Source organism: Equus asinus, chromosome 4, assembly GCF_041296235.1.
Source record: "Equus asinus isolate D_3611 breed Donkey chromosome 4, EquAss-T2T_v2, whole genome shotgun sequence".
Taxonomy (NCBI): Eukaryota; Metazoa; Chordata; class Mammalia; order Perissodactyla; family Equidae; genus Equus; species Equus asinus.
In genome coordinates, this window is record NC_091793.1 from 17369701 (window position 1) to 17394271 (window position 24571).

A 24571-nucleotide genomic window follows, 5' to 3' on the forward strand; every position below is an offset into this window, starting at 1 on the left:
AGCTGAGCCACCTGCACCGAGGGGCCTGCCTTCCCAGCATGACACGGCCAGGGCATGGCGGGGCCCGGCCTGTGCAGTTGCTCATTTCCCCATCTGCTCTCCAGGCCTTAAAGAAAGATGAAGGTGTGCCCTGGACTGGGATGCTGGCCATTGTGCACTCCTACGTCACCCACAAAACAGGTAAGACATCCCTGGGGGGTGGGAAAGGGCACCTACTCTCCTTTCTCCAACCCTGCCCCCAGGCCTCTGGATTCACTCAGCGCCCATCGGAGGCTGTTCCAGGGCAGAGCACTGAAAACAGGGGCCCTAGGAGTGGTCCCGTGTGCAGGGCAGTTCCTGTGTGGGGGTGGCATTTCCAGTCCTTCTGCATCCAGCCATGGCCACTGTCCTGCAGGAGGACACGGCCAGAATGGCCTGTAGGCATAGACCTCGGATTCTTTCCGCCTCTCCTGCTCGCCCCTGACCCAGCCCTGCTCAGCTGCCCTTCCTGGGGGCCTGGCCTTCTCTTCCCCAGTCAAAGAAGAGGAGAAGCAGAAGCTGCTGCAGAGAGGCAGTGAGCTGCAGAGCGAGCACCAGCAGCTGGAGGAGCGGGACCGGCGCCTGGCCTCGGCGGTGAAGGTACGTGGGCGGAGGGGGACAGGGTGCTGCCCTTAGAGCCACAAGATGTAAATCCACAGCCTCACGTCCGTTACCGAGGCCCCAGGAGAGGACAGAGGCCAGCATCACCCAGCGAGTCCAGAGGTGGAGATTGCAGCTCTGTGACTCCTTTGACAAATAGTTTCAAGCCGTTGAGCATCCGGCTCTGCTCCTCTCCATCCCTGCGACTGTGGCAAGGCCCTGACTGTCTCGGAACCTCAGTTTCCTCTGGTGCGAAGTGAACATAATGGTTCCTCCTCTGTAGGGTGGTGATAAACAAGACAATGGTGATGGTGGTGGCGGTGATGATGGTGATGATGGTGATGGTGGTGGTGGTGATAGCAATGGTGATGGTGGTGGTGGTGGTGATGATGGTGATGGTGGTGGTGGTGATGATGGTGATAATGGTGACAGCAATGGTGGTGGTGGTGGTGATGACGATAATGATGGTGACAGGGATGGTGGTGGTGGTGGTGATGATGGTGGTGGTGGTGATGATGGTGATGATGGAGATGGTGGTTGTGGTGGTGATGATGGAGATGGTGATGATGATCATGGTGACGGTGGCGATGGTGAGAATGATGGTAACAGCAGTGGCAGACCCTGGTAAACTCTCTGAGTGCAGTATCTCATTTCATTCTCTCAATAACCGCAGGAAGAGGCTCTGTGGTTATTCCTGTGTTAGAGTTTTGGATACAGTTTCAGGAAGCTTACGTTACTTGCCCGAGCAGCAAATAACTTCAACTCTGACTCGAGGCCTCAGTCCTGACTGGATCACTGTATCGCCGTGATATATACGGACGCTGGCGAAAGCCAGGAGGACAGCAGGCAGGGAGACAGCAGAAGGCTGCCCGGCCGTCTGAAGGTCTTCCGCAGCTGCTGTGGTTGAGCCAGAATGGGCCCTGCACTTCCCCCAGCAGGAGAGAGAGGTGTGCTCACTAGGTGACGTCACCACCACGAGGGAGCGTGTTCCCACGCTCACGAGCACATCATTTCTAGCCATCAATTCTAAAACAAACTTCTCCTGTGGGGCTGGCTGCCATTTCTTGCTGCCACCTGGTTTTTGTGAGACCCTCTCCCTGGTGTCTTGTGAGCCTCTGCGGTGGAAGGGAGGGGCCTTGGGAGAGGGGGCCGAGGGGGTGTCTGCCCCAGGACGCCTGCATGGTTGAACTTGGAGCCTTCCCTCTGACCCCTCTTCCCTGAACAGAAATGCCTGGAGCTTAAGACGAGCCTGCTGGCCCGGCAGAGGGGCACCCAGTCCTCCTTGGACCGCCTGCGGTCCCTCCTGAGACGGATACAGGGCGAGCAGATGCTCCAGGTCACCATGACGACCACCAGCCCCGCCCCGCTGCTGGCGGGGCCCTGGACCAAGCCCTCAGCAGCTGCCATGCACTCTGCCCTCCAGCACCCTCAGGGGCACAACTGACCCCGAGGGACCCGTCTTCACACCCACGGAAAGTTACTGGGACCCTGCTCACGAGACCTGAGGGTTCTGTCAGCCTTAATTCATAAACACTCTGAATTTCAGACAAAAGTCAAACCAGACAGAGGGAGACAGAGGAAAGAAGGGAGAAGGAGCTGGGTGACCGTCCTGGAGCCGGGACCCGGTGGGGATGGAGTCCTACGTCCTTCACCCTTAGTCGGGACACCCAGAAGCCGGGTGACGCACACAGTAGCCCCCACCGTGGTGGGACTGCCCAGGCCTCCGCTCCTGGGCCCAGCTGTCCCTGTGGCCTCGTGCTGCCCCCAGGCTGGTGGGAGGGAGGGAGGCAGAGGCTGTGGAGGGGCCCGGAGGCTGTGCAGCCCCAGCCCCCGCTGAGGGCAGCACCTCCCGGGGTCCTGCGGGCGGGAGCCGAGGACACGCAGACATAGCTGAGTAGTAGGGTAGGTGGGACAGACGTGGGTAGCAAATCTAGCTAGGACTCCAAGCCCCTCCCTCGCAGGGGCCCACCCCGGGCCCGGCACCCCCGGCGCCTTCCAGAATCCGGGTCCGTCTGTCAGTATTATTAGCGTTCAGATTCACAGCTGTTTGACTTGAAAGAACCCCTGTGGACGTGCGTCCCGAGGGGACACCGCCGTGCTCACCTGCTTGCCCGCCACGACGTCTTCGGAGCGCCCTCGCCGCCGGCGCCTCCTCCCTCCCTCGGATCTCTTGGACTCACTTTGCTATCGATGTATTTTTCTCATGGACTTTTCGGGCAAGACGGAGCTGCAGCCAGGCGGCGGGGAGGGGCACCTGGCAGGTTTTCTATTTTGGGTTGAATCGTTCAACTTACGACGACTGAAGCCTTTTCTTTTCTCCTTTCGAAGAGCCGATAAAGTATTCCATGCCTCTTTTCTTGCCAGAACAGACACTATGCCAAAAAATAACTTTCCATTTTTGTATGGCGTTTTTATTGTGAGATATTTAATGTGAAGGGGGACCCTTGCCGACTTCTTTTTCTGCTGACAGGAGTCTCTGCTGCAGGGGACGAAGGGGAAACCCCTGGGGGGGGGGGGCGCCACGCTGGAGAGACCCAGAGCGTTTTTATAAGAAGTGTGGGGGAGGGGCAGGGGGGGAAGAGACGGTGGTGGCCTCAGGAGGGTCTGGCCTTCGGAGACCTGAGACCCGAGAGACCCTCTCTTTGCCGTGTCCTTGAGCGGGTGAGAGCTGAGGGTTGCACGCTGTCTTAAAGGGCCCCTGCGTCTCGGGGTGAGCTACGTCTGCGCGTGACACCCCCGGCTTCTCCAGTCCCCAGGGACTTAGCACAACTGGCTGAGATCCGGGAGCCGCGGGGCTCCCACCCCCAGCATATCACATGGTGCCGAATTGCATTGAATACACTTGTACGTGTGCGCACGCGGCCCCAGACACGCACGCGCACACGCACGCAGACAGGTGCAGAGCAAGGAGGCTGGCCAGAATCCCCGAGACTGCCACGGTCCCTCCTGTCATTTTCACGACTCCGGGAGAAACTGTGCTGTACAATACAGATCTATTTTAATACACTTAACACTGGGTTGAACAAGATTTTTATATTCTTTTATTGATGAACAGAGTGAACTGTGGGACACACATCATATATATTGGTTACTCTAGATGCTAAGTTTGCATTGCTGCGTGGCTCGCGATGTAAATGTCTTCAGGTTCCTTTTTGGTTTTTCTTCTTGGATGGATTGAATTAAATTTTTTAAAAATGTCATGGGAGGTTACGAAAGCTTGGACCCGGGAGGGGTAGCAGCCGACGTGTCTTGAGAATTAGTTTTTCAGACCAAGGAAGACCGTCCAGTGGATAGTGAGGATAGAGAAAAAGTGTTTGTCTTAAATATGCCAATGTAGTTTTCCTTCTGTACGACGCATTAAACTCGGTCGATGATTTCAAAGCCCCGTGGTTTTTGTTTCTTTGCCTTCCACAGAGAGGCCCCTGGGGGCACGAGGGGCAGGGAGGTGGGAATCGCAGAGGCTGGAAATCGGGGTCCCGCCCCCTCCCCCGGCAGGTGGCAGGTGGCAGGTGGCCCTGTTAGGGCCAGGATTGGTGGTCACGACTAACAGAAACCCCCAAGGCGTGCTGCAGAGCCCGAGGGCGGAGTCCCCACGGCTCCCAGCTCCTGTCTTCTTCTCCCTAAGTATCACCATCACTTGCTTTTTCTGCTTCCCGGGCAGCATGGCTCACAAGTCCCACAAGCACCCCGGGGCTCAGGCCGTGGCCTTTCAAGGGAGCAGCCAGACTGGGAGGCCAGGCCCCTGCGTCCTGGCTCCAGACTCTGCGCAGAGGCCTCTGGTCGGCCCAGCTGGGTGAGGAGACCACCCAGCTGTGGGAGGACTGAGAGGTGTGCCCACCCAGCGGGAGTCCTGAGCCCCAGTTGGCCCAGGGTCACATGGTCTGACCCCTCTAGCCTCTCTTCCGTGCAGCTGCTGAATGTGGAGGGCCCAGGTCTGTGCTCCGACCTCTCCTCTCCTGGATTCCTCAGCTGGCCCCATCCAGCCTCCTGGCTTTCTGACTCTATGCTGGTGGCTCCCTGCTTTTGCCTCCATCCTGGACCTCTGCCATGGACTCCAGCTGCTGACACCCGACCGCCTAAGGCCGGCCCCACTGGATTTCACCCCGATTCCTCGCCCTCCACACCTGGTCATCGGCAAAGCTGTCAGCTACGCCCTCAGAATATGAGCAGGATGCGGCTATGTGTCACCCCCACCAGCATCATCTGGCCACAGCCCATCATCTCACACGGGTTACTGCAGCCACCCCCTTGACACGGTCTCCTCCCTATCCCACAGCACCAGGCTGACAGCACCTCTGTTAGAACCCTGCTGGCACTCCCCATCTTGGTTGGCGAAGGTCAAGTCCTCCAAGGCCCCAGGCACTGCACGCCGTCCCCTTCTGCCTCCCAGCCTGCTCCTCTTCATTTTCATTGCTCTGTTCCAGCCACATGGCCTCCTTGCTCTGCCTGGAATGCACTAGGCATGCCACCACCCCAGGGCCTTTGCACATGCTGTGGCCTCACCCAGCATGCTCTTCCCAAGCTCTCTCCCTAACTGGCTCTTCTACCTGCCTGGGGACTTGACCACAGTCCCCTCTCAGGGCAGCTGTCCCCAGCCACCCTCACGAAGACAGCATGTCCTCTTTCCCTGCTCTGTTGGAGTCCTCAACGTTCACAGCCTACCACGGTTCACCTTTTTACGGTTTCGTCTGCTTCACTAAGGCAGGCAGGTGGGTCAGTCTCACTCACCAAGTCTCAGCGTCTAGAACTCAGTGAGGAGGAGCTCAGTCCATATTCTCGAATGAAAGAAGGAGCCTTTCCCGAGACACAGCTGCGGGGCCTCGGGGCTGCCTCCGTCCTGGCTCAGGGCCCCACCCTGGGGGTTTGCTTCCGCCAGGGCAGCCGGCAGGTCTGCTCGGCCCGGGGAGGCTGGAGGGGCGAGCAGGAGGATGAGAGCCGAGATGGGGGAGGTGATGAAACCGCCAGAGACCCTGCAGTTGTGCACTCCGCCCCGTCCTTGTCCTGGAATCCCATGGGGGTCCAGCACAGCCGCCTCACTCCCACCGAGCGGCAGGGCCTGGGGGCAGCATGGGCGCCCTCCAGCTCCTGGAACGGGGCAGGAATTCCCTCCAAAGACAGACCCCTCACCATCCATCCTCCACCCCAGGAATGAGAGTTCCCTCCACAGGACCACTCTGCCACTAGAACGGGGCCCCAAAGTGTGTGGTCTGCCTCCTGCAGCTTCACGCACCCCACCAGCGTCAGGTGACCCTGCATCCGTGCACCGGGACAGCCCCTGGGTTGGGACAACGGTCCCTCTAACACCTCCTCTTTCCCCAGTTCCATCTGACCCAGCCCTGGAGAGCAGCGCCTCCGTTGTAGCTCCACGGAGCCTCCCAGGCCAAGTTCAGGGTTGGAAGGGCCCCTCCCGGAGGGCTCTGCCCACTGGGACCCTGTCTTAGTTTCTGGGGGCTGCCGTAACAAAGTCCCACAGACCACAGGGCTTAAGCAACAGAAAGGTATTTGCTCCCAGTCCTGGAGGCTGGAAGTCGGAGATGGCGGTGTGAGCAGGGCCGGTTCCTGCTGCGGCTGTGGCGCAGTCTGTTCCAGGGCTCCTCCCAGCCCGCCTTGGGCGTTCCGTGTACGTGGTCGTGTCTTCTCATCATTCCCCTCTGTGCACGGTTTGTGGTGATCCTCGGCCCTCCCTGCCCTTAGACACATCACCTCGATCTGCCTCCATCTGCACGCGGCCTTCTCTCTGTGTGCCTGTCCATGTCCAAATTTCCCCTTCTCATAAGCACACGGTCATACCGGATTAGGGCCACCCTAATGACCTCATTTGAACTGAGTCATCCTATTTCCAATAAGGTCACCTTCACAATGCTGGGGGCCAGGACTTCAGCACCTTTAGAGAGGACACAATTCAACCCACCTTTCACAATTCACCCACAATTCAACAGACACCTTCAGAAGGCCCCATGTGCCTTGTCCACCCCTACACAGCCCGGAGGTGGGAGAGCCCACCATGTCACCCCCTGACTAGCCTGTTCCCCAACGATCTACTCTGTGCCCACCCCACCTGGCTCCTTCCTCAGAGCTGCCCTCGCATGTCACAGCCCCTCACAGGGGAACCGAAGCACAAGGACCTAGAGTGACATGCCCAGGTCACACAGCTGGCAGGTGACTTCAACCCTGGCTGTGGCCCCATGCCGGCACTCCCCACCACTCTGCTACTGGACACTGGTCACCCTGCGGGGCACCAATGGATGGCTGGAGGCCACCCCACCAAGCCACGTGCACTCACACTCCTGACCTGGCCACCTCTCCGTTCTGGGGCTGCAGATGGTGACCCAGCCCCTGGGTGACTCCACAGAGGCCTGAGGGGACAGATAAGGGAGCATGGGCTAGGTGAGCACTACTGACCCCATTCTGCCCCTCCCCACTCCGACAGCCCAGAGAGCCTGTCCCACGGTGGGGGTGGGGTGCTTCTTAAACTGAACTCTGCTTGGCCCCCAATCCCATCTCTCAGAATCCCCACGGCTCGCAGGACAGTGCCGCAAATGGAGACCGTTTTACTCCTCTCTTTCCGATCTTTGTGTCTATTGTTTTTCTTGCCTTATTGCAATAGCCAGGACCGTCAATATAATTTGAATGGAAGTGGTGAGACTAAGTCCTTCTGTCTTGTTTCTAATTGTAGGGAGGAAGTTCCAATAAATTGACCATTTCGTACGTTATTTAGTAGACAGAGGAAGTTCGTTCTCTTCTATTTTAGTTTGCTTACATTTAAAAAAAATTATCAGTGGTTACTAAATTTTGTCAAATGTTTATACTACATCTACTGTAAAACCATGTGGGTTTTCTTCTTTATTCTGTAAATACAGTGAGTTATATTAATTTCCAAATATTCAGCCAACCTAGAATTCCTGGATAAACTCCACTTGGTCATTGTGTCACACCCCTTTATATTCCTTTATTTGGCTTGCTAATATTTGCTAAGTATTTTTATCTTTATGTTTAATGAGGGATATTGATCTATAGATATTTTTCTTTGCAATGTCTTTGTCAGACTGTGGTATTAAGCAAGCTGGAAAGTGTTCTCTACATTTTGAAAGAGCATCTTTATCTTTTTCAGAATTCACCAGTGAAGCTCTCTGGGCCAGGAGTTTTATTCGTGGGAAGTTATTTTTATTTAAAAATTTTAATGTACTTAATATACAGGGCTATTCAGATATTATATTTCATTTGTGTCGGTTTCAATTAATTTGAATTATTCAAGGAATCTTTCATCTCTACAACGAATTTTTGGCATAAAATTGTTTATAGTATTTTAAATTATCATTTTACTATCTGCAGACTCTAAAGCGACCATTGTTTTCTCGTTCTATTTTTTCCCTTCTTCTTCTCCCCACCGCCCCCCAGTACATAGTTGTATATTCTAGTTGTAGGTCCTTCTGCTTGTGCTGTGTGGGAGGCCACCTCAGTGTGGCTTGATGAGTGATGCTATGTCTGTGCCCAGGATCCGAGCCCATAAAACCCTGGGCCACTGAAGCGGAGCATGAGAACTTAACCACTCGGCCACGGGGTTGGCCCCTGTTTTTTCATTCTTAGTTTGTGGTTTCTTTTATTTTAATATGTCTAGCAAGGGGATGATGAATTTTATTTATCTTTTCAAAGAACTAACTTTTGACTTTGTTAATTTTCTCTATTCTTGTCTGTTTTTTGTTGTTTATTTCTGTTCTTTATTATTTCCTTCCTTCTACTGATTTGCATTTACTTGGCTCTATATCTATACCTATACATATATGTATATGTGTATGTATCTATATCTATGTCAATATACCAGACTGGCCCAGTAGGGTGAGGAGCTCACCCCTGGACCATCAGCTGTGGCCAGAGGGTGGAGTCAAATATATCTCTCGTTTCTTAAGGTGGAACATTAGTCATTGATTTAGACTGTTCTTTTCTATTTTTATTTATTTCTAACCTAAGCATCCAGGTACTACTTTAACTCTGTGTCCCAAATGGTGACATTTTGCATTAGTGTTCACCTCAAATTATTTCCTCCCTTCCATTATGATTTCTTCTCTGATACATGGATTATTTAGTAGTATGGCCCCTTTTTCTTTCTTTTTTTAAAACATTTTCATATATTTAGGTTTTTCCTAGATATGATCTTTATTGCCAATTTGATTTCATGGTAGTCTTCATGTGATTTCAATTCTTCTAAATTTATTGGGCTTTGTTTGACGCCCCAGAATCTGGTCTACATTGGTGACAGTATCATGCGCGCTTGCAAAGAACACGTATTCCCCTGCTGCCGGGTGTGGCACTTGGTAAAGGTTAATTAGGTCAAGGTGGTTGGTAGTGCCGTTCCGATTACCTGTGACTTCACCAACTCTTCGTCTGGTTGTTCTTTCAGTTGCTGCTGTAGGAGCCTAAAATCTCCAACTACGATCATGGGAACGTCTGTTTATCCCTTAAATCTGCCACAGCCTTTTTTTTCTTCATGTATTTAAAGTTCTATTATTGGACGCATTCCCATTTATGATGGCTACGTCTTCTAAATAAACTGACCGTTTTATCATTACAAAAAGGCCATCCAGGCCTAGCGACACTCTTCGTCTCAAAGACGATTTTATCTGTGATTCATGCGGACACCTCGACTTCTGCTGCTTCCTGTGTGTGTGGCACACATTTTTGCATCCGCTCACCTGTGCCCCATCTTTGTACGTAAAGTGCACATGGTCATGTCCTGCTTCTATATCCTTTGACAATATCTGCCTCTTAACTGTAGAGTTTGGTGCATCAACATCAGAGACAATTACAGTTGGATTTAGGTTTACCACCTTATTATTTTTTCCTGTTTGCTTCCTCTGGTTTTTTGTTCTCTTATTTATCGCTTTCTTGCCTTATTTTAGATTTTTAAAATATTTTTCAGAATTAACTTTTACTGCATCTATTTTTTAAGCTCTATCTCATTGCATTATTTTTTAGTAGTTGTTCTAGGAATCATAATATACATCCTTTCCTTTTCCGTTTACTTAGGATAACTATCATACCACTGCATGTCACAGGTAGAAAACCTGAAACCACAGAAGTCCCCTTACATTGTACTTCATGCTATCATTGTCATATTCATTACATCTACATATATTATACTCTATAAGACAATATTATAATTTTTTTCTTTAAACAGCTCTGCTTATTTTTTTCTTTTTCTTTTTTTTTTGCTGAGGAAGATTAACCCTGAGCTAACATCTGTTGCTAATCTTCCTATTTTTTTTTTTTGCTCAAGGAAGATTAGCCCTGAGGTAACATCTGTATCAATCTTCCTCCACTTTATATGTGGGTCACCACCACAGCATGGCTGACGAGTGGCGTATGTCTGCACCTGGGATCCAAACCTGTGAACCTGGGCTGCCAAGGCAGAGCGCGCCAAGCTTAACCACTACACCATGGGGCCAGACCCCTTGCTTATTTCTTTAGAAGAGGAAAAAGTACTCCTTTATATAATTCAGATACTTACCATTTTCAGTGTTCTTCATTACCTCCTAAATATCCAAGTTTCAATCGTCAGTTCCCACCACCTTGAAGAAATTCCTTTGGCATTTTTTTGTAGTGCAGATCTGCTGGTGAAAAAATTCTTCAGTTTTCTTTTACTTAAAAAAAAAGCTTTTATTTAGCATTCACTCTTGAAGAGTATTTTTGGTTGATACAGGATTCTGTTTCAACACTTTGCCCTCCTTTGGGCACTTTGCTTTCTTGTCCCTTTATTGATGGAAGATAACATTCCACCGTCTTTCAGCCTTCATAGTTCCGGCAGACAAGTCAGCTGACTTCAGTTGTTGGTCTATTGTGTGGAGCGTTTCATTTTTCTCTGCAGGGTTTCAGCATTTTCTCTTTACCTGTGGTTCCCAGAAGTTTCAGAATAGTGTCCCTAGGTGTAGTTTCCTTCATATTTTATCCAGCGTGGGGTTTGCTGAGATTATTAAATCTGAAAATTTATGTCTTTCACCAAATTTGGGATATTTTGGGTCATTAATTTTCAAATATTTTTTGTCCTGTTCTCTCTCTCCACCACTTCTGGAGCTCCGGTTATGTGTATGTAAGATATTTTGATATTGCCCCACAGGTCTCTGAGACTCAGACTTTTTCAATCCTTTCATTCTTTGTTCTTCAGATTGGGTCATTTCTGTTGGTCTGGCTTCAAGGTCACTGATTCTTCCCTGTCATTTCCATTCTCTTACTAAACACAGCCAGTTTGGGTTTTTTTTTTAATTTCAGATATTGTCTTTTGCTTTTCCAGAATTCTTCTGTGTTTTTTATGATTTCTGTTTTTATTTCTTATTTGGTTTCCTATCTTTCCATTTATCATAAGCATATTTTTCTTTATATATTTGAGGATGCCTGTAATAGCTACTTTAACATCCTTGACTGTCATTTCCAACATCTACATCATTTGAAGTTTGTTGTCTGTTGATTGTTTCACAGTGGGTTACATTTTCCTGGTTCTTCAAGTGATAAATAATTTTTAATTGCCTCTTGGACATTGTGACTATTGTGTTGTAGAGGTCTTATGTTCTGTTATATTCCTCTGAAGAGTGTTGGTGTTGGTTTTCTTCTTTAGCAGGTGTTTAACTTGGATAGACAGGTTGCAAACTCTGTCTATGGGTAGCTCAAACCAGTTCAGCTCTTTTATCATAGTTGGTGTCTGTCCCACATGTGTGTGGCTCAGAGACCAGGCACAACTTTGGGCAGAGTTTATGCACAGAATTTGGCTTTCCTCTATGGCTTTCTCCTGTCTAGAATTCCCTGGAATTCCCACTTTCTAGAGCCTGTAGTTGTCCCAAACTCTGTCCTCTGTTCTTCAAGCCAAAAGGCCTGTGACTTTCTGTTGAAGACATGGCCACTCCAGCAGAAGTGCCGGCTTTGGCCTGGTTCAGGTCAAAAGCCACATAAAGGGAGCGCATCCTGTGCCATGCCCTTTTCCAGTGTGGACTTCCCTCCAGAATCTGTCCTTGTTCATGATCCAGTGCCTTCAGGTCACTGCTGAAGTTTTTGTTTATTTTTGTTCTTTCGTATTTTGTCCAGAGCTCATTGATGTTGTCCATGGGAAGATCCAGTCCTGTAGGATTTCTTAAGCTGTATGGGAAGCAGAACACTTAAGTACCTTTCTTACAGACATAAAACACTACCAAAGTAGTTAAGGACCCTCTTGTCCCTCTTCTCTAGGAGGAATTTGGCATGTCTCCCTTCTATTCACTTAAAATTTTTTTTCTACATATATTGTTCAAAAAGAATAATACTGCTTAATTCATGAACAAGGTACAGGACTGAGGAGTTTCAAAACATTGAAAACTTTTAAAAACTTTTTAAAAGTAATGAAACAGTATCATTCTGCACTGTTTTTCCTTCTCAGTGTAATATTTTGAGATCAATCCATGTTGAAACATGTGGACCCAGTTTATTCATTTTAACTGCAGGACACTATTCAATCATACGGATGTAACTCCAATTCATCTGCTATTTCTTCTGCTGATGGACACGCAGGCTGCATCTGATTATTTCCTCTGACGACACCAGCACATGATGCCCTTGTACCTACCTTTGGGGTTATTCCCCTAGATGGACAATTGCTGGATCAGTGTTAACTTCACCAGCTTGCCAACATCACACGGAAGCGCCCATTCAAAATATTAACGATGGTCATCTATGGGCGTAAACGTGATTTTCACTTTCTTTTAAAATTTTTTTTCTTTGAAAATAAGCCCGCAGCTTCCCCAAATCAACCAATGTATGCATTATTCTAAGTTCCCAACTGTAAACACATGCAATCTTTGACAAAGAACCCAGAAACTTTGTGGAAAGTGCCACATAATCTCCAAGGAGAATGTGTTAGCTGGGCGTAGAGAAGGCGGAAAACTCAAGAGAGAAACTGTTAAGAAAAACATAGCAATTCACACACAAAAAATGCTTTCACAAAATACTTTTTTTTAAATGGACAATTCAATTTTAAGTGATATTTTCAGTCACTGAATTTTTTTTCCCCACCAGCAGTTACTGTTCTTATAACAAAACAGTAATGCTTTTTGTTATCAAACCAACAGCAGACCTTGTCCTCTCCCGACCCCCCCATCTCAGAGGAGGGCATGACCCTCAGTTGCCCACATATCTCAAGCCAGGAAACCGGGAGGTGCCCGTGACTCTCTGCTCTGTCTCCCGTCTCCCTCCCGCACCTTCCTGTGTCCTGTAGCTCTGAAAACTCTTAAGCACCCTGCTCACCTCTATAACTGTGACTGGCAGCGGCTGGCACAAAGCACGTGGAATTGCCAAGTGGACACTGCCTTTCCCGTTATACAGATGAGAGAAGCTCGAGAAACTTACCCGGATCACACACCCACCACGGACGCCAGAAACCTAAGCTGAGCCTTCTGACTCTGACCTCTCCCAGCCGGGCGAAATGACTGCCTACAGCCGCACAGCTGTCACTCTGAGCTGGTACCAGAAGCGGGGTGCCCAGCCCTGCTCCCCCAGCGATGGCTCTCTCCGGAGTAGACCGACCATGTGCTTTGCTTCTGACTTTTGTGTTGTGGACAGGACTCAGTAACTCACCGTAGATGTCAGCGACAAGTTCTGGGCAGCCCGCAAATCTCTGCAGTCACTTAAAACCTCTGTCATTTCTGCAGAAGCGAATGTTTGCACAATTTATTCCACACGTCCTGTCAACAGAGACACCCCGGAGTCCTCATTTCCGCATCACATTTCATTGTTTTAAGCTGAAATGCGCCACGTGTGCTTCCAACACGTTAATATTACCGTAATCGCTTTCTCTTGCTGGGGAGGCAATCAGGAAATCGTGCTTTGATACGAGGGAGGGTGAGCAGGTCCCGCTGTGCTGAAGCCAGGATTCCACGATTACCGGTTGTGAAAGGGGGTCTGTTACCAAAGGCCCACAGGAGAGCATCTCGGGGCCACCTCTCGGAGCCAGAAAATTTGAAACATCTATTCCAGAAGCGTGCGTCACGCTGTAAACCTCGCTACATAATGCATGAGGGCTGATGTAGCGTCGTCGTTAATTCTGGTGTTCACAGTGGTGTGCTCTTGAGGGGGCTGTCATTTCTTGCTCAGGTTTTTTTTCTTTTTTTGCCCTGGCAACAGATCTCCGAGGCCGTTTTAGGGTTGTTCTGAATTGTGTGAGTACAAGACACCTTCCCCGGCGGGGGCAGAGGCCAGGTGGCCTTCTCAGAGGCCGTGGCTGGGGTGGGGGGGGGGGACCAGTGGCAGGTTTGCCTCGGGCTCTAAACGGAGCCCCCTGGTCTGGGCTCCCTGTGCCTGCTGGGGTTAGTCAGAGATGGAGGGTTGCATTTTTTAAAAAAAGAAACAAGAATGAAAAAAACAAAAGAAAAAGGCTTTGGAGCAGGAAAGAAATGAACCAATAATTGCTTTTCAAGCTGCACAAGACACTCGTTCTGGTCCAGGTTAACTGGAGAAAGAGCAGGAAGGAACAGAAGAGACAGATAAGGAGGAATGGTGACGGAGTGGGGAGGAAAACAAGAACTGGGGAGAGAGGGTGATGCGGAGACGAGGAAAGGGACCGTGAGGCAGGAGGAGCTGGGAGGAGACAGGTGAAGAGTCCAGAAGACTCCGCTCAGATCAGCAGGCCCTGACAGCCCCTGCAATGCCCAGGGCGGGGGGCTGGAGCCCTGGGGCAGTGAGGAGGCCATGGCCGTCCAGCTCTGTGAGGCTGGCCTGGGGTGAGCCTCTTGAAGGGCACCCCAGCGGAAGGCTGCCCAGGGTCCAACGTCTGCGAGCTCCAGGGGCCCTTGCAACCGATGTCCTCTGCTCAGGGCAATTGCAGTTGCCGAAGAGGTGTGCCCGGGGAGCCGGACAGAGTCGAGGAGCGTGGACGGCCATCTAGGGGACCAAAACCTGCGCTAAACTCAAAGATCTGGACGGTTCCTGTACAACCAGGAAATGTTCTACTGTGCGGCGGCAGACAGATGACGTCCACGGTGGGTTGTTCAACTCTGTTCAGATGGGAACAGGCGCGTGGAGGCTGCACACGCTCCGACTGGGGTGGAGCCGATGAAGCTCAGCCTCCTGGCTTCCGGGCGGCGTGCTCAGAGCTGGAGGGCAGCGCACAGCGTGAGTCTCCCCACTGCAAAGGTGGGAGGACCGGGGCCCAGGTGGCCCCCTTGGCCCCCGCAGCTTCCTGAACAAAGGCAGAGGAGCAGAGGGATGCGCAGGGCTCACCCCAGCTCCGCCAGTAACCAGCTGTGTGACTCTGACAAGTTCCTTTACTTCTCTGGGCGTCCAGGTGGGGGTGTGTAGACCAGGAATGAGAACTTCAGAGAAGAGAAACGTCATCAGGCAGGATGAAGACTCCGGCCGCTCCCCCGACCCCCACACCCCCTCCCTCGGGAAGAGGAGGAATATTCTGACTGGAGCATCTGGGAGAGGGAGCCGAGCATGGCCAGCTGCATCCCCAGGAGCCAGCTGCCTGCAAGACTCGTGAATTCCAGCCCCGACCTTGCCGGGGGCCAGGGACCAGGCGGGGAGTCTGGCTCAGTCAGAGCGACAGTCAGCAGACGCCCTCAGCCACAGATCTGAGGCTGTCTGTGGTCCGCTCCAGGGGGACATTTTGACCTCTCTCCGTGGGCCTCCGGAGTCTGCCTCTCTCTGGATGTTCTGAGCTCTGGCGGGGACGAGGGGTGTCACTGAAGCCCCTGCATGGCCCAACCGAGAAGGCCTCCCCAGCGGGCTGCATGAGGCTTACGCGGCAGGCGGGGCAGGTCAGTCGGCACCACCCCGGGCCCACAGCAGGGACCCAGCGGAGGGGGCAGTTGTCCCCTCGCCAGCCTGTGGCCCCACATCGACCCTTGTTCATTGTCCACTGACCCCGCAGGAGGGACCCAGCTCGGCCCCCACCACGTCCACCCTGACGCCGCCAAGCCCTCCTCTCCTAGGGAGGGCGTGTGCAGTCAGCAGCGGGGGCTCCCACCCCAGCACCTGGGCCCCAGCGCCAGCTCCTCTGCTCCAGAAACTTCAATAGGATCAGTGTCCTTACCACCCGAACGGCCAGGACTCAGGGACGCTGTGCTATGACCCGGACACAGGAGAATCTGCATCAGAGAAGGACGCAGAACAGCCTCCTGCTCTCGGGGGACGGTCCTCGGGGCGAGGTGCCGTCTGTTCACTGACAGGCCTGGAAGATGGGTAAGCGGTCGCACACCCTCCTTCAAAGACAGGGCACAAGTCCGCACACAAGCAGATCAGGGAGTGGGCCCAATCATGGGGAGACGAGAAGCGAGGAGGTGAGCAGGGCGCCCATGCCCTCCAAGTCCAGGGAGGAGCCCCGGGCGGCCCCAAGGGTCCACACGGGCACCCGGGGTCACTGCCCAGTTGGGTGTAAGCGCCCCATGCCAGGCACGGAGAGGCCGGCGGGCTCCTGCAGTGGACTCTTGTCCTTTGCTCCCCTCCCCCCTGAGCAAGGCCTGGGGAGCTTGGCACGGCGTCTGACACACGGGAACCTGCGGAGGGTGCATGAGGCCCGTTATTAGGGCCTTATGAGTGTGGTGTCCTGGACTAAATGCCCGTGCCCCCCAAATCCATATGGCGAGGTCCTGAACCCCCAGAGTGGCTGTACTTGGAAAGGGGCCTCTATGGAGGTAATTAAGGCTAAATGAGGTCACTAGGCTGGGGCCCTGATCCCACAGGGTCAGTGTCCTTACAAGAAGAGACTCCAGAGAGCTCTCTGCCCCACCCCCTAACCACGTGAGGACAGAGCAAGAAGCGGGCCATCCGCAAGCCAGGAAGAGGGTCCTCACCAGAAGCCGACGGTGCTGGCGCCCCATCTCCAACTTGCTGCTCCAGAACCATGTGACGTAAACGCCTGCTGTTTAAGGCCCGAGTCCAGTATTTGTTATGCGGCCCCAGCAAACCAACACACCTGGGGCGCCACCCCTCCCTCACTGCCAGGCCTGGGTGGGGCTTCACCCAGCCCCAGGGGCACATGACTGACCCAAGCCAGGCAGCGCAGGCCCTGGCCACTGCGACTGGTCCAGGGTGGGCCTACACCCTAAGCTCGGCCAATCTGGGCGCATCTGTGGGCTTTCTGCAGAACGTGGAACCACGACTTCTCATCCTTACTCGCTGTGCTTGAAGCTGGAAACACGGGGCCCGTCTTGCAACACTGCGGGTCGGCCCGCCTGAGACCACAGGGCCACACACGTCCTGGAGCCCTCGGGCAGGCTGACTGCTTTAGGGCCCCAACTCTCCACCCGCCCCACAGTCACACCCTTTGCCAAATGACGTCGCAGAGCCCTCCCGCTGTGACCCGGCCTTGGCTGTGAGAGTGGCTCTGACCAACGGGGCACAAGCACACGCACACCAGCCCAAAACTGTGCACACTTCAGCTGGCACCTCCATCTCCGTCTCCGTCGTGGGAACGTCCCCGTTCAGCCTATTAGAGGGACATGCGACCCGCAGGAGAACCGAGTGCCCCCGCGGACCTCCAGTCAGCCCGGACACGTGGGCGGGCCCAGCTGAGACCAGGGCCGCCCCGCTGACCGACGGACCCGCGGACACTAACAAACAGCCGCTGCTGTACGTTCCGGGTTCGTCACACAGCATGAACAGCCGCAGGTCCCGGACACCAGGCCCGAGCCAACAAGCGCCCCGTGTCAGCTGAGCCACGCTGGGTTATGACCCTAACAGATCCATCATCTGATCTTGGCCCGCAGCTCAGGAACAACGGACAAGGGCCAAAGAACCAGAACCACGGAAGTTCCGCCCAAAGTTCACGAGAAGTTCATTTAATGGCAAGTGTACAAAAAGCACAGGAGGCACAGACGGACAGACTTCAGTGTGGCACGCCCAGCACTAGAGGGGTCTCCTGGCCTCCGTCAGGGGACGCGGAGGCACGGCGGGTGCAGTGGGGCCTGCGGCGCGTCCGTCTCCGGCGCAGCCTCCAGCCAAGGGGCCGCCCCGCTCACCGGCCTCAGCCGAGCCGGCGCCCAGCGCCCCGCGCGCCTCCCGGGCACTGAAGACCTGCCCGTAATACTCGATCAGCAGCTCGGTGAACAGGTTCAGCGGCACGAGGGCACTGAAGGAGGACGCGCCCTGGGACGGCCAGATCAGGTTCAGCCCGAAGACACAGGCCAGCCTGGAGCTGTTCATTTTGTTAAAGATGCTCTCCTGGGACACCTGGAGAAGGACACACAGGAGACCATGGGGGTGACTGTGGGTTCCCAGTGGGAAGAGCCCTGGGCTGGAAGCCACCGGCCAGAAAGCCACCGGCCAGGGCCGTCACCTCGTGCAGCCCCTCCTGCTCTGGGTCTCCGTTCCCCGTCTGTCAAAGGAAGCACTCGGCCTCGATGACTCGAGGGTGCCTCCGCGCCGACCCCCGATGATCTGGGATCTGGATCTCCTCCACACTCCAGGGGACCCGGGAGCCCCCTGGGGGCGGGGGGGCACTCTGGCACAGCAAGTACGAGCATGGCCTTTGGCGTCGCCCAGCCACGTGCTTAGTGACGCCCCCCCCAACCAGATGACCGCTCTGACCTCCGCACTCCGGCCGGTGAGTCAGGACCGTCAAGACCACAAAGCACACGGGGGAGGCTGGAGGGCTGACGAGAGGGTGTGAGGAGCTTGCCTCCCCGAGGGGCTCCCCATCCTTCTCGACCAGCACCTACAGCACCCCAGGAAGAGGGATACAGCACCCCCGCTTCACAGACAAGGAAACTGAGGCCAGAAGGTGCAGGAGACTTGTCCAAGGCCACATGGCCAGTGAGTGTCACGGGGCCACGGGGGCCCATCTGAGCCAGGTCTGGTCTCTTCTCCTCACCTCCCGGGCCCCAGGGACCTCTCAGAATCAGAAGCAGGGACCATGTCAGGAGAGCAGAGAACTAGAGGGGGGCATGGCGGGCCCCCCCATTAGAGCCAGTGAGGATGACCAGACACGCCCACGCCTGCCTCGGTGAGACAGCTGGGCCACCCCTGGTCACCACCACCACTGGCCCCCAAGCCCCCTGTGCTGTGCACCAGCTGGCAGGCCCGCTGAGGCCCCGAAGGCTGCGGGGCCAACACTCGGCAGCGCCGAGCCCCCCGACATGGTAACGTTGGTGCCGCAGAGGAGGCCAGGAAACAGCCGGTCCCCAGCTCAAGAAAAAGGAAAAGAAAGGAGGAGAGCCAGCAGCACAGCTTGCAGTCTTGACCTCTGAGAAATTGAATCAGGTGACAGGGAGGGAAAAGGAGAGTTTATTTTAAAACCAAGAGGTGGCATTATCTGACGGACACGTGCACGTGACACTGGCTCTGCCTGGAGGTCCTCTCCCTGCCCACTGGTCATGTCCTCAGGCCACTTGCCGTGGAGCAGGGTTCCTGTGCGGGCCCCTGAAGACCCCAGGGTGTGGCCCCACGGTGGGAGATTAGAAGCTCGGGGGCTGCGCCCAAGGCCAGGAGCCCCCCAGCCAGACCTCATCCACATGGCACCCCACATTCCACCTGCAAAGGGCCAGGAGAGGGGAGGCGACCCCAAAACGGTTATATGAGGGAGGACCGTGGTCTGGAGGTGAGGGGAGACCCATTTGGGTTTGTTGACCCTGTTGTCCCGTTGACCTCACAGCTGCTGCTCCCTCCCCAGGAGGGGCGCCGAGCCCGGAGCCATGAGAGGTGCTCCTCACCAGCCATTCCTTCTCCCGGTGGAGGTGTTGAATGGGGCCCCACAAGAGGTCAGACACTGGAACCATGACTGTGACCTTATTTGGAAAAAGGCCTTAGCACATATAATCAAGTTCAGGACCTCAAGATGAGATCTGCCTGTGGGAGGGCCCTAAATCCTACAGTGAGGTCCTATAAGAGAGACGATAGGGAGACACAGACCCACAGAGGAGCAGGGCACGTGGAGACGGAGACGCGAGTGACGCAGCCCCAAGCCGAGGAAGGTCTGGGGCCACCAGGAGCTGGAAGAGGCAGGGAGGGTCCTCCTCTCGAGCCGCGGCTCTGGACTGCTGGCCTCCAGACTGAGAGAATGACTTTTGAGTGTTTGAGGCCCCCAGTTTGTGGTGCTCTGTTACAGCAGCCCCAGGACACCCATGGACCTGGTGATGTGTTCCTTTCACAGGAATGGCCTGTTCAGTCCACAAACTGGCAGCGAGCGCCTATGTGTGTCAGGCAGTGAGCACCTACTGTGTGTCAGGCTCAGTGCCCTCTGGGACTTAGCCTGTGCAGGAGATGCTGTGGGAGCAGAGACAGCTGATAAAGAAGGTCATGGGCACTAACCGAGGGCAGCCCCTGGATGCGGGAGGGGCAGGGGCGGCCACGGTTGACCCCACCTGGCAGCCAGGAGGGCTCCTCAGCAGAGTCGTGGCCTGGCCAGGCCTTGGGCAAAGGACCAGATAATGGGGTTCCAAGGCCGAGGGAGAGTGACCCAGACCCTGGTCTGTGAGGTCCGGCCCGGCCCGGAGTGGGCTGCCCTCCGCGGCCCTGCTCTGCCCACTCACCTCGTGCAGGAAGCCAATGAGGTAGCTGAGGACGGCATAGTTGTGTTCCGGAAGGCTCTGCAGAATCTGGCGGCAGCGGGTCACCCGCAGGCTGCTCTCCACGCCTGCAACGCACAAGTCCTTCCTGAGTCCTCCCGGGAGGACTCACACACGTGACCGACTCGACTAGACATGCTCGGCTCCGAGCGGCGCTCCGGGCCTCCCCGCCACACATCGGACGGTGTCCCAGCAGTAGTTTCCTTCCCCATGGACACCATGGGCCACCGGGAAGCCCATTTCCTCCAGAATGTTCCCGCAGGGGCCTCTGCATCAGCTCAAGGAGACGCACGTGGCCCCTGGGTGGGGTGCCAGATGAAACAGAGGACACCAGTTAAACCTGAATTTCAGATAAACAGCCAATACTTTCAGTATAGACACGTCCCAGGCAATATTTGGAAAGGACTTATACTGAAAGAGGATTCATTGCTTATCTGAAATTCAAGTTGAACCGGGTGTCCTGTATTTTTTATTGCTAACTCTGGCAACCCAGAGTCCTGAGCCCCCGGTGACACAGTGGTCTCAACACCTGGAACCGGAGAACCAGCTGAGTCTTAAAACAAGCAGGGAGCAAAACAAAACAGGAAATAGCCCCAAACGTTACCCTTGAAACAAGGCAGCCGGTGGAATACTATGCGGCTGTCAAAAAGGATGAGCGGATGTGCACGGGACAGGGGAAGAACAAGGTCGAAACCCCGAGGCCGGGAAGAGCATGTGAGGAACATTCCTGGGAAGAACAGCAGACCCCACACAGACCACCGCCAGGGTCGGCACGGGCGAGGGTCCGCAGGCGTTGGTGGGTGACTCCCCTGTCGTCACAGAGCCTCCTGCACTGTAGTCTCTTTTTTACTATGTGCTTGTGCTGTTTCCATCATTTTAAAAAACCCTCTGTCTGCCCCCCGACAGCCCCACTCCCTGGTGCAAAAAGGCCACAGACTAAGCTTTGCCTCTGAGACACTGTGCTTTTCAGGGACGACAGTGGTGGCCAGGCTGAGGCGGGCGGGGGTCCAGGTGGGCGCAGCCCCCTCTCCCGGCTGGCAGTGCCAGATGGAAACGGCAGGAGGCGGGCGCCCCGGCCCAGCCGGGCCTCGGCTGCGCCCCGGGGGTAGGGACATACTGGTGATGCCCAGGATCTGCTCGTAGGCCTCGAAGGTCAGCAGCGGCTGCGGCAGCTCCCGCAGGAACGTCTTCAGGATGGCGGCAGGGATGTGGATGTCCCCGTAGTCGTCAAAGTCCACGGGCTTCCCTGGACACAGAGCATCGTCCGTCTGAGTTCTGACCCCGGGCCTGGGATTCCTGCTTCCAAATGGGCTCAGACACAAACTGGCTTTAAACGTGCTGAGAGGAGAGCCTCGTGCTGGAGCCACGGGGCTGGGGCGGGACTGTCTTCTCCTGGAAATGGGGGCGCTGGCCCCCCACCCTCCTCTGCCTCTCTGGGGCGCCCGGCAGAGGCTGGGGCATGCCACTGGTTTCTCTGTGGGGTGGCCTGGTCCTGCCTCGGAAGTGAGCACCCTGAGGTCAGGCCCTGGAGCACAGGGCGAGAGGGGCCGGCCCTCTCGCTTGACAAGTGAATGCACGACCGTGGGAATGACGTGGGTGTCTGGGAGTAGAGGGGACACTTCCAAAGCAGCGACTTAACAGCTTTATTAAGGTCATTGCAGCATGCTCGGCTCTGACACACGCCTCCTGACCCACAGGTTTACACACGGGCGGTTGAGGAAGCCGGGCTAAGCGGGCTGGAGGAGCCAGCCAGTCCCTCATGGGGACTCCAGGGAACGCCCCCCTCCATTTCAACCCGCCCGTCCAACTGGTCCGAGCGGAGACCCTAACAGCCAAACAGCCTCGTGCGGCCAGCTGCCCCGCAGGCTGGCGGTCTGCACACGGGACTCACCTGGGCCGCTGCCCTGGCCCTGGCCTATTCTGGGGGTTGATGGGGCGAGGGAGCCACACGGCCTAGGGTGCTGGGGCGCTGAGGCTCCAGGGGGCTGTGCGGGCGGCCGGGTGGGAGGCGCAGGATGGGGGGCTCTGGGAGCCGACTCACCTTGGTTGTAGAGCCGTTGGACCTCGCGGACGGTCTGGACACTGGCCGACCTCCGGAACAGGCCCTCGGTGCGGAGCCCTGCAGGAAGAGAGCCTCCGGACACCTCACAGGCCCTAGCATGTCGGGCTTCCAGAACGTTCTGTGACGCCCCCTACCCGTGCATCACTCCCCTGGGCCTGACAGGGAACGCCCTCCAGCCTGGCTTGTTTGCCCCCACTGTCCACTACCCCCCACCTGTATTTATTCCTCTCAAGTCAAACCCTCTCCATATGCCCCAATCCCCCCGGGTGCCCACCTCTGTGCCTCCAGGAAAGGGGACTGGAAGAGACCCACACCAAAGTCAGACAGAGCCAGGGTCCGTCCAACTCTGCCCTGTCCAGCTGTGTGACCTCGGAGAAAGCATTTAGCCTCTCTGAGCTCAGCTGCCTGATCTGCAGAGCCCCTGCCTCTGAACTGCAGAGAAGATGGACGGAACAATGCCCGGCACGTGCCTGGCACCTCCAACTGTGCCACCTTCCTTTCTTCCCGCGAGGGTCTAGAGCTGACCCATCCGATACAACAGCCATTAGTTGCACGGGGAGATTTAAATTTCATTAACTAAAATTTAAAAATCCAGTCACCCGCCTCACAAGTGCATAGTCAGTGCTCTGCTGTGCCATTGGCACAGGGGCTGGCAGCTACTGTTCCACGGGGCAGACAGAGAACATTCTCAAGCTCTACGGGACGGCGCCGGGCCCCAGACCCCCGCTCTCCCCCGCCCCCACCCCAACCTCCCCTCCATTCCGAAGCTGAGCGAGCTGCTCAACGCATACGTCCAAACCCGCTCGGCTCCTGCACGGAGCCCTCCCCTCCTCATCGGCCGGGAGACAGCTTCCCGAGCACCCTCACCTCGGACCCGTGCAGGCCGGCTGCTGGTGACCAACTGTTCTGCCCCACTGCCCCTCCAGCTCCTCCCTCCAGCCTCCAATCAGCTCCATGCTCCTTCCTACCTCCAGCCTTTGCACGTGCTGTTCCCCCTGCTGGGGGGGCTGGTCCCTCTCTCTTTTTGCTAAGTGACTCAAATAGGCAGAATTCGGAGATGGTCCTCAGATTCCTGGACCCTTGGGTACACACACCTTCTCCCAGGTATTCAATCAAACACTAATCTAGGTGCTACAGTGCAGGGACTTTGCAGATGGAATTCAGGCCCAAGGCAGTTGAATTTAAGATACAGAGATTATCATGGGTGGGCCTGACCTAATCAGGCAAACTTTTTTTTTTTTTGATGAGGAAGAGTCACCCTGAGCTAACGCCTGTGCCAATCTTCCTCTATTTTTTGTGTGTGGGACGCCACCACAGCATGGCTTGATGAGTGGTGTGTAGGTCTGCATCCAGGATCTGAACCTGCAAACCCCAGGTTGCTGAAGCGAAGCATGTGAACTTAGCCCCTACGCCACTGGGCTGGCCCCCTCAGGCAAGCTGTTAATGGAACTAGGTTCTTGCTGGCAACAGAGGTTCAAAGCACGGGGGCATGGATTCGACATGCAGGAAGCTCTCCAGGGAGGGGCCACACGGCAGAGAAAGCGGGCAGCCTCCAGGAACAGAAAGAGGCCCCTGCCTGACGGCCAGCAAGGAAACGGGCGTCTCAGCTACAGCCGCCAAGAACTGAATTTGGCCAATGATCTGAACGATCGTGGATGTGGGCTCCTCCCCAGAGACCCTGAGCAGAGAGCCCAGCCCGGGGCCTGGACTTCTGACCCACAGAACTGTGGAAACAAGACACACACGCTGAGTTTGCGGCGATTTCTTCAGTTACACAGCATGGGGACTAACACGGTGCCCTCCTGCCTGGCTGTCGGAGCTCAGGGCCCCGACCTCTATGACCAGCTCGCCCCTGTCCGTGTCATTCTGTGGTTGTCACAGTTATGGCTTAATGGAGGAAAACGTAACAGAGAGACTCTCCCAGTCCTGACTGTGAGCCCCTGGGAGGGCGGGCTGTGTGTCACGGGCACCCTGGCAACCCCGGTGTCCAGACAGGGATGGGTGCAGGCGGGGCCCAAGGAGTGAATGCTTATTAATTCACATATTCATTCAACAAATACATACCAAGCTCCCACTGTGGGCTGCTTTTTTTTTTTTTTTGCTTTATTTTTTAAATAAATAAAGGAATTGATACATTAGAAAAAGAAAGGCCCTCTGTACAGGTTCTGGCTTTCAGGCTGTACGCACGATCTTTGATCTGTTCCTGAAATACCCAACAGGACGGGAAGCGCTACAAACGACAAGGCAGAGACCAGCGACAGGCACGGAGCCTCCAGGGAGGGGTGCTGTCCCATAGAAGCTGTTACAATAGAGCATGCAGTTCCTGGGGCGCACGGGGACAGACCGCCAGACCAGCAGGGGTGGCTCCCCTCCC

The 24571-nt window shown here is 54.9% G+C and overlaps 2 protein-coding genes across 4 annotated transcripts in view; one reads left to right on the top strand and one right to left on the bottom strand.

Moving 5' to 3' along the window:
- The window catches only part of PHF21B (PHD finger protein 21B), a 102479-nt gene extending 98480 nt beyond the window's left edge, over positions 1-3999 (top strand). For all 3 annotated transcript variants that reach the window (XM_070506746.1, XM_070506747.1, XM_070506748.1), the window contains 3 exons: positions 105-180; positions 515-618; positions 1844-3999. In XM_070506746.1, coding sequence (XP_070362847.1) covers positions 105-180; positions 515-618; positions 1844-2062 — 399 coding nt within the window. In that variant the 3' untranslated portion in view covers positions 2063-3999. The remainder of the gene's footprint in view (positions 1-104; positions 181-514; positions 619-1843) is intronic.
- A 13396-nt stretch (positions 4000-17395) lies between these two features.
- ARHGAP8 (Rho GTPase activating protein 8) overlaps positions 17396-24571 on the bottom strand; it is a 60027-nt gene continuing 52851 nt past the window's right edge. The window contains 5 exon segments of the mRNA XM_044778046.2: positions 17396-17597; positions 17599-17802; positions 20100-20203; positions 21253-21381; positions 22177-22254. Of these exon segments, the coding sequence (XP_044633981.2) occupies positions 17502-17597; positions 17599-17802; positions 20100-20203; positions 21253-21381; positions 22177-22254 (611 nt within the window). The 3' untranslated portion in view covers positions 17396-17501.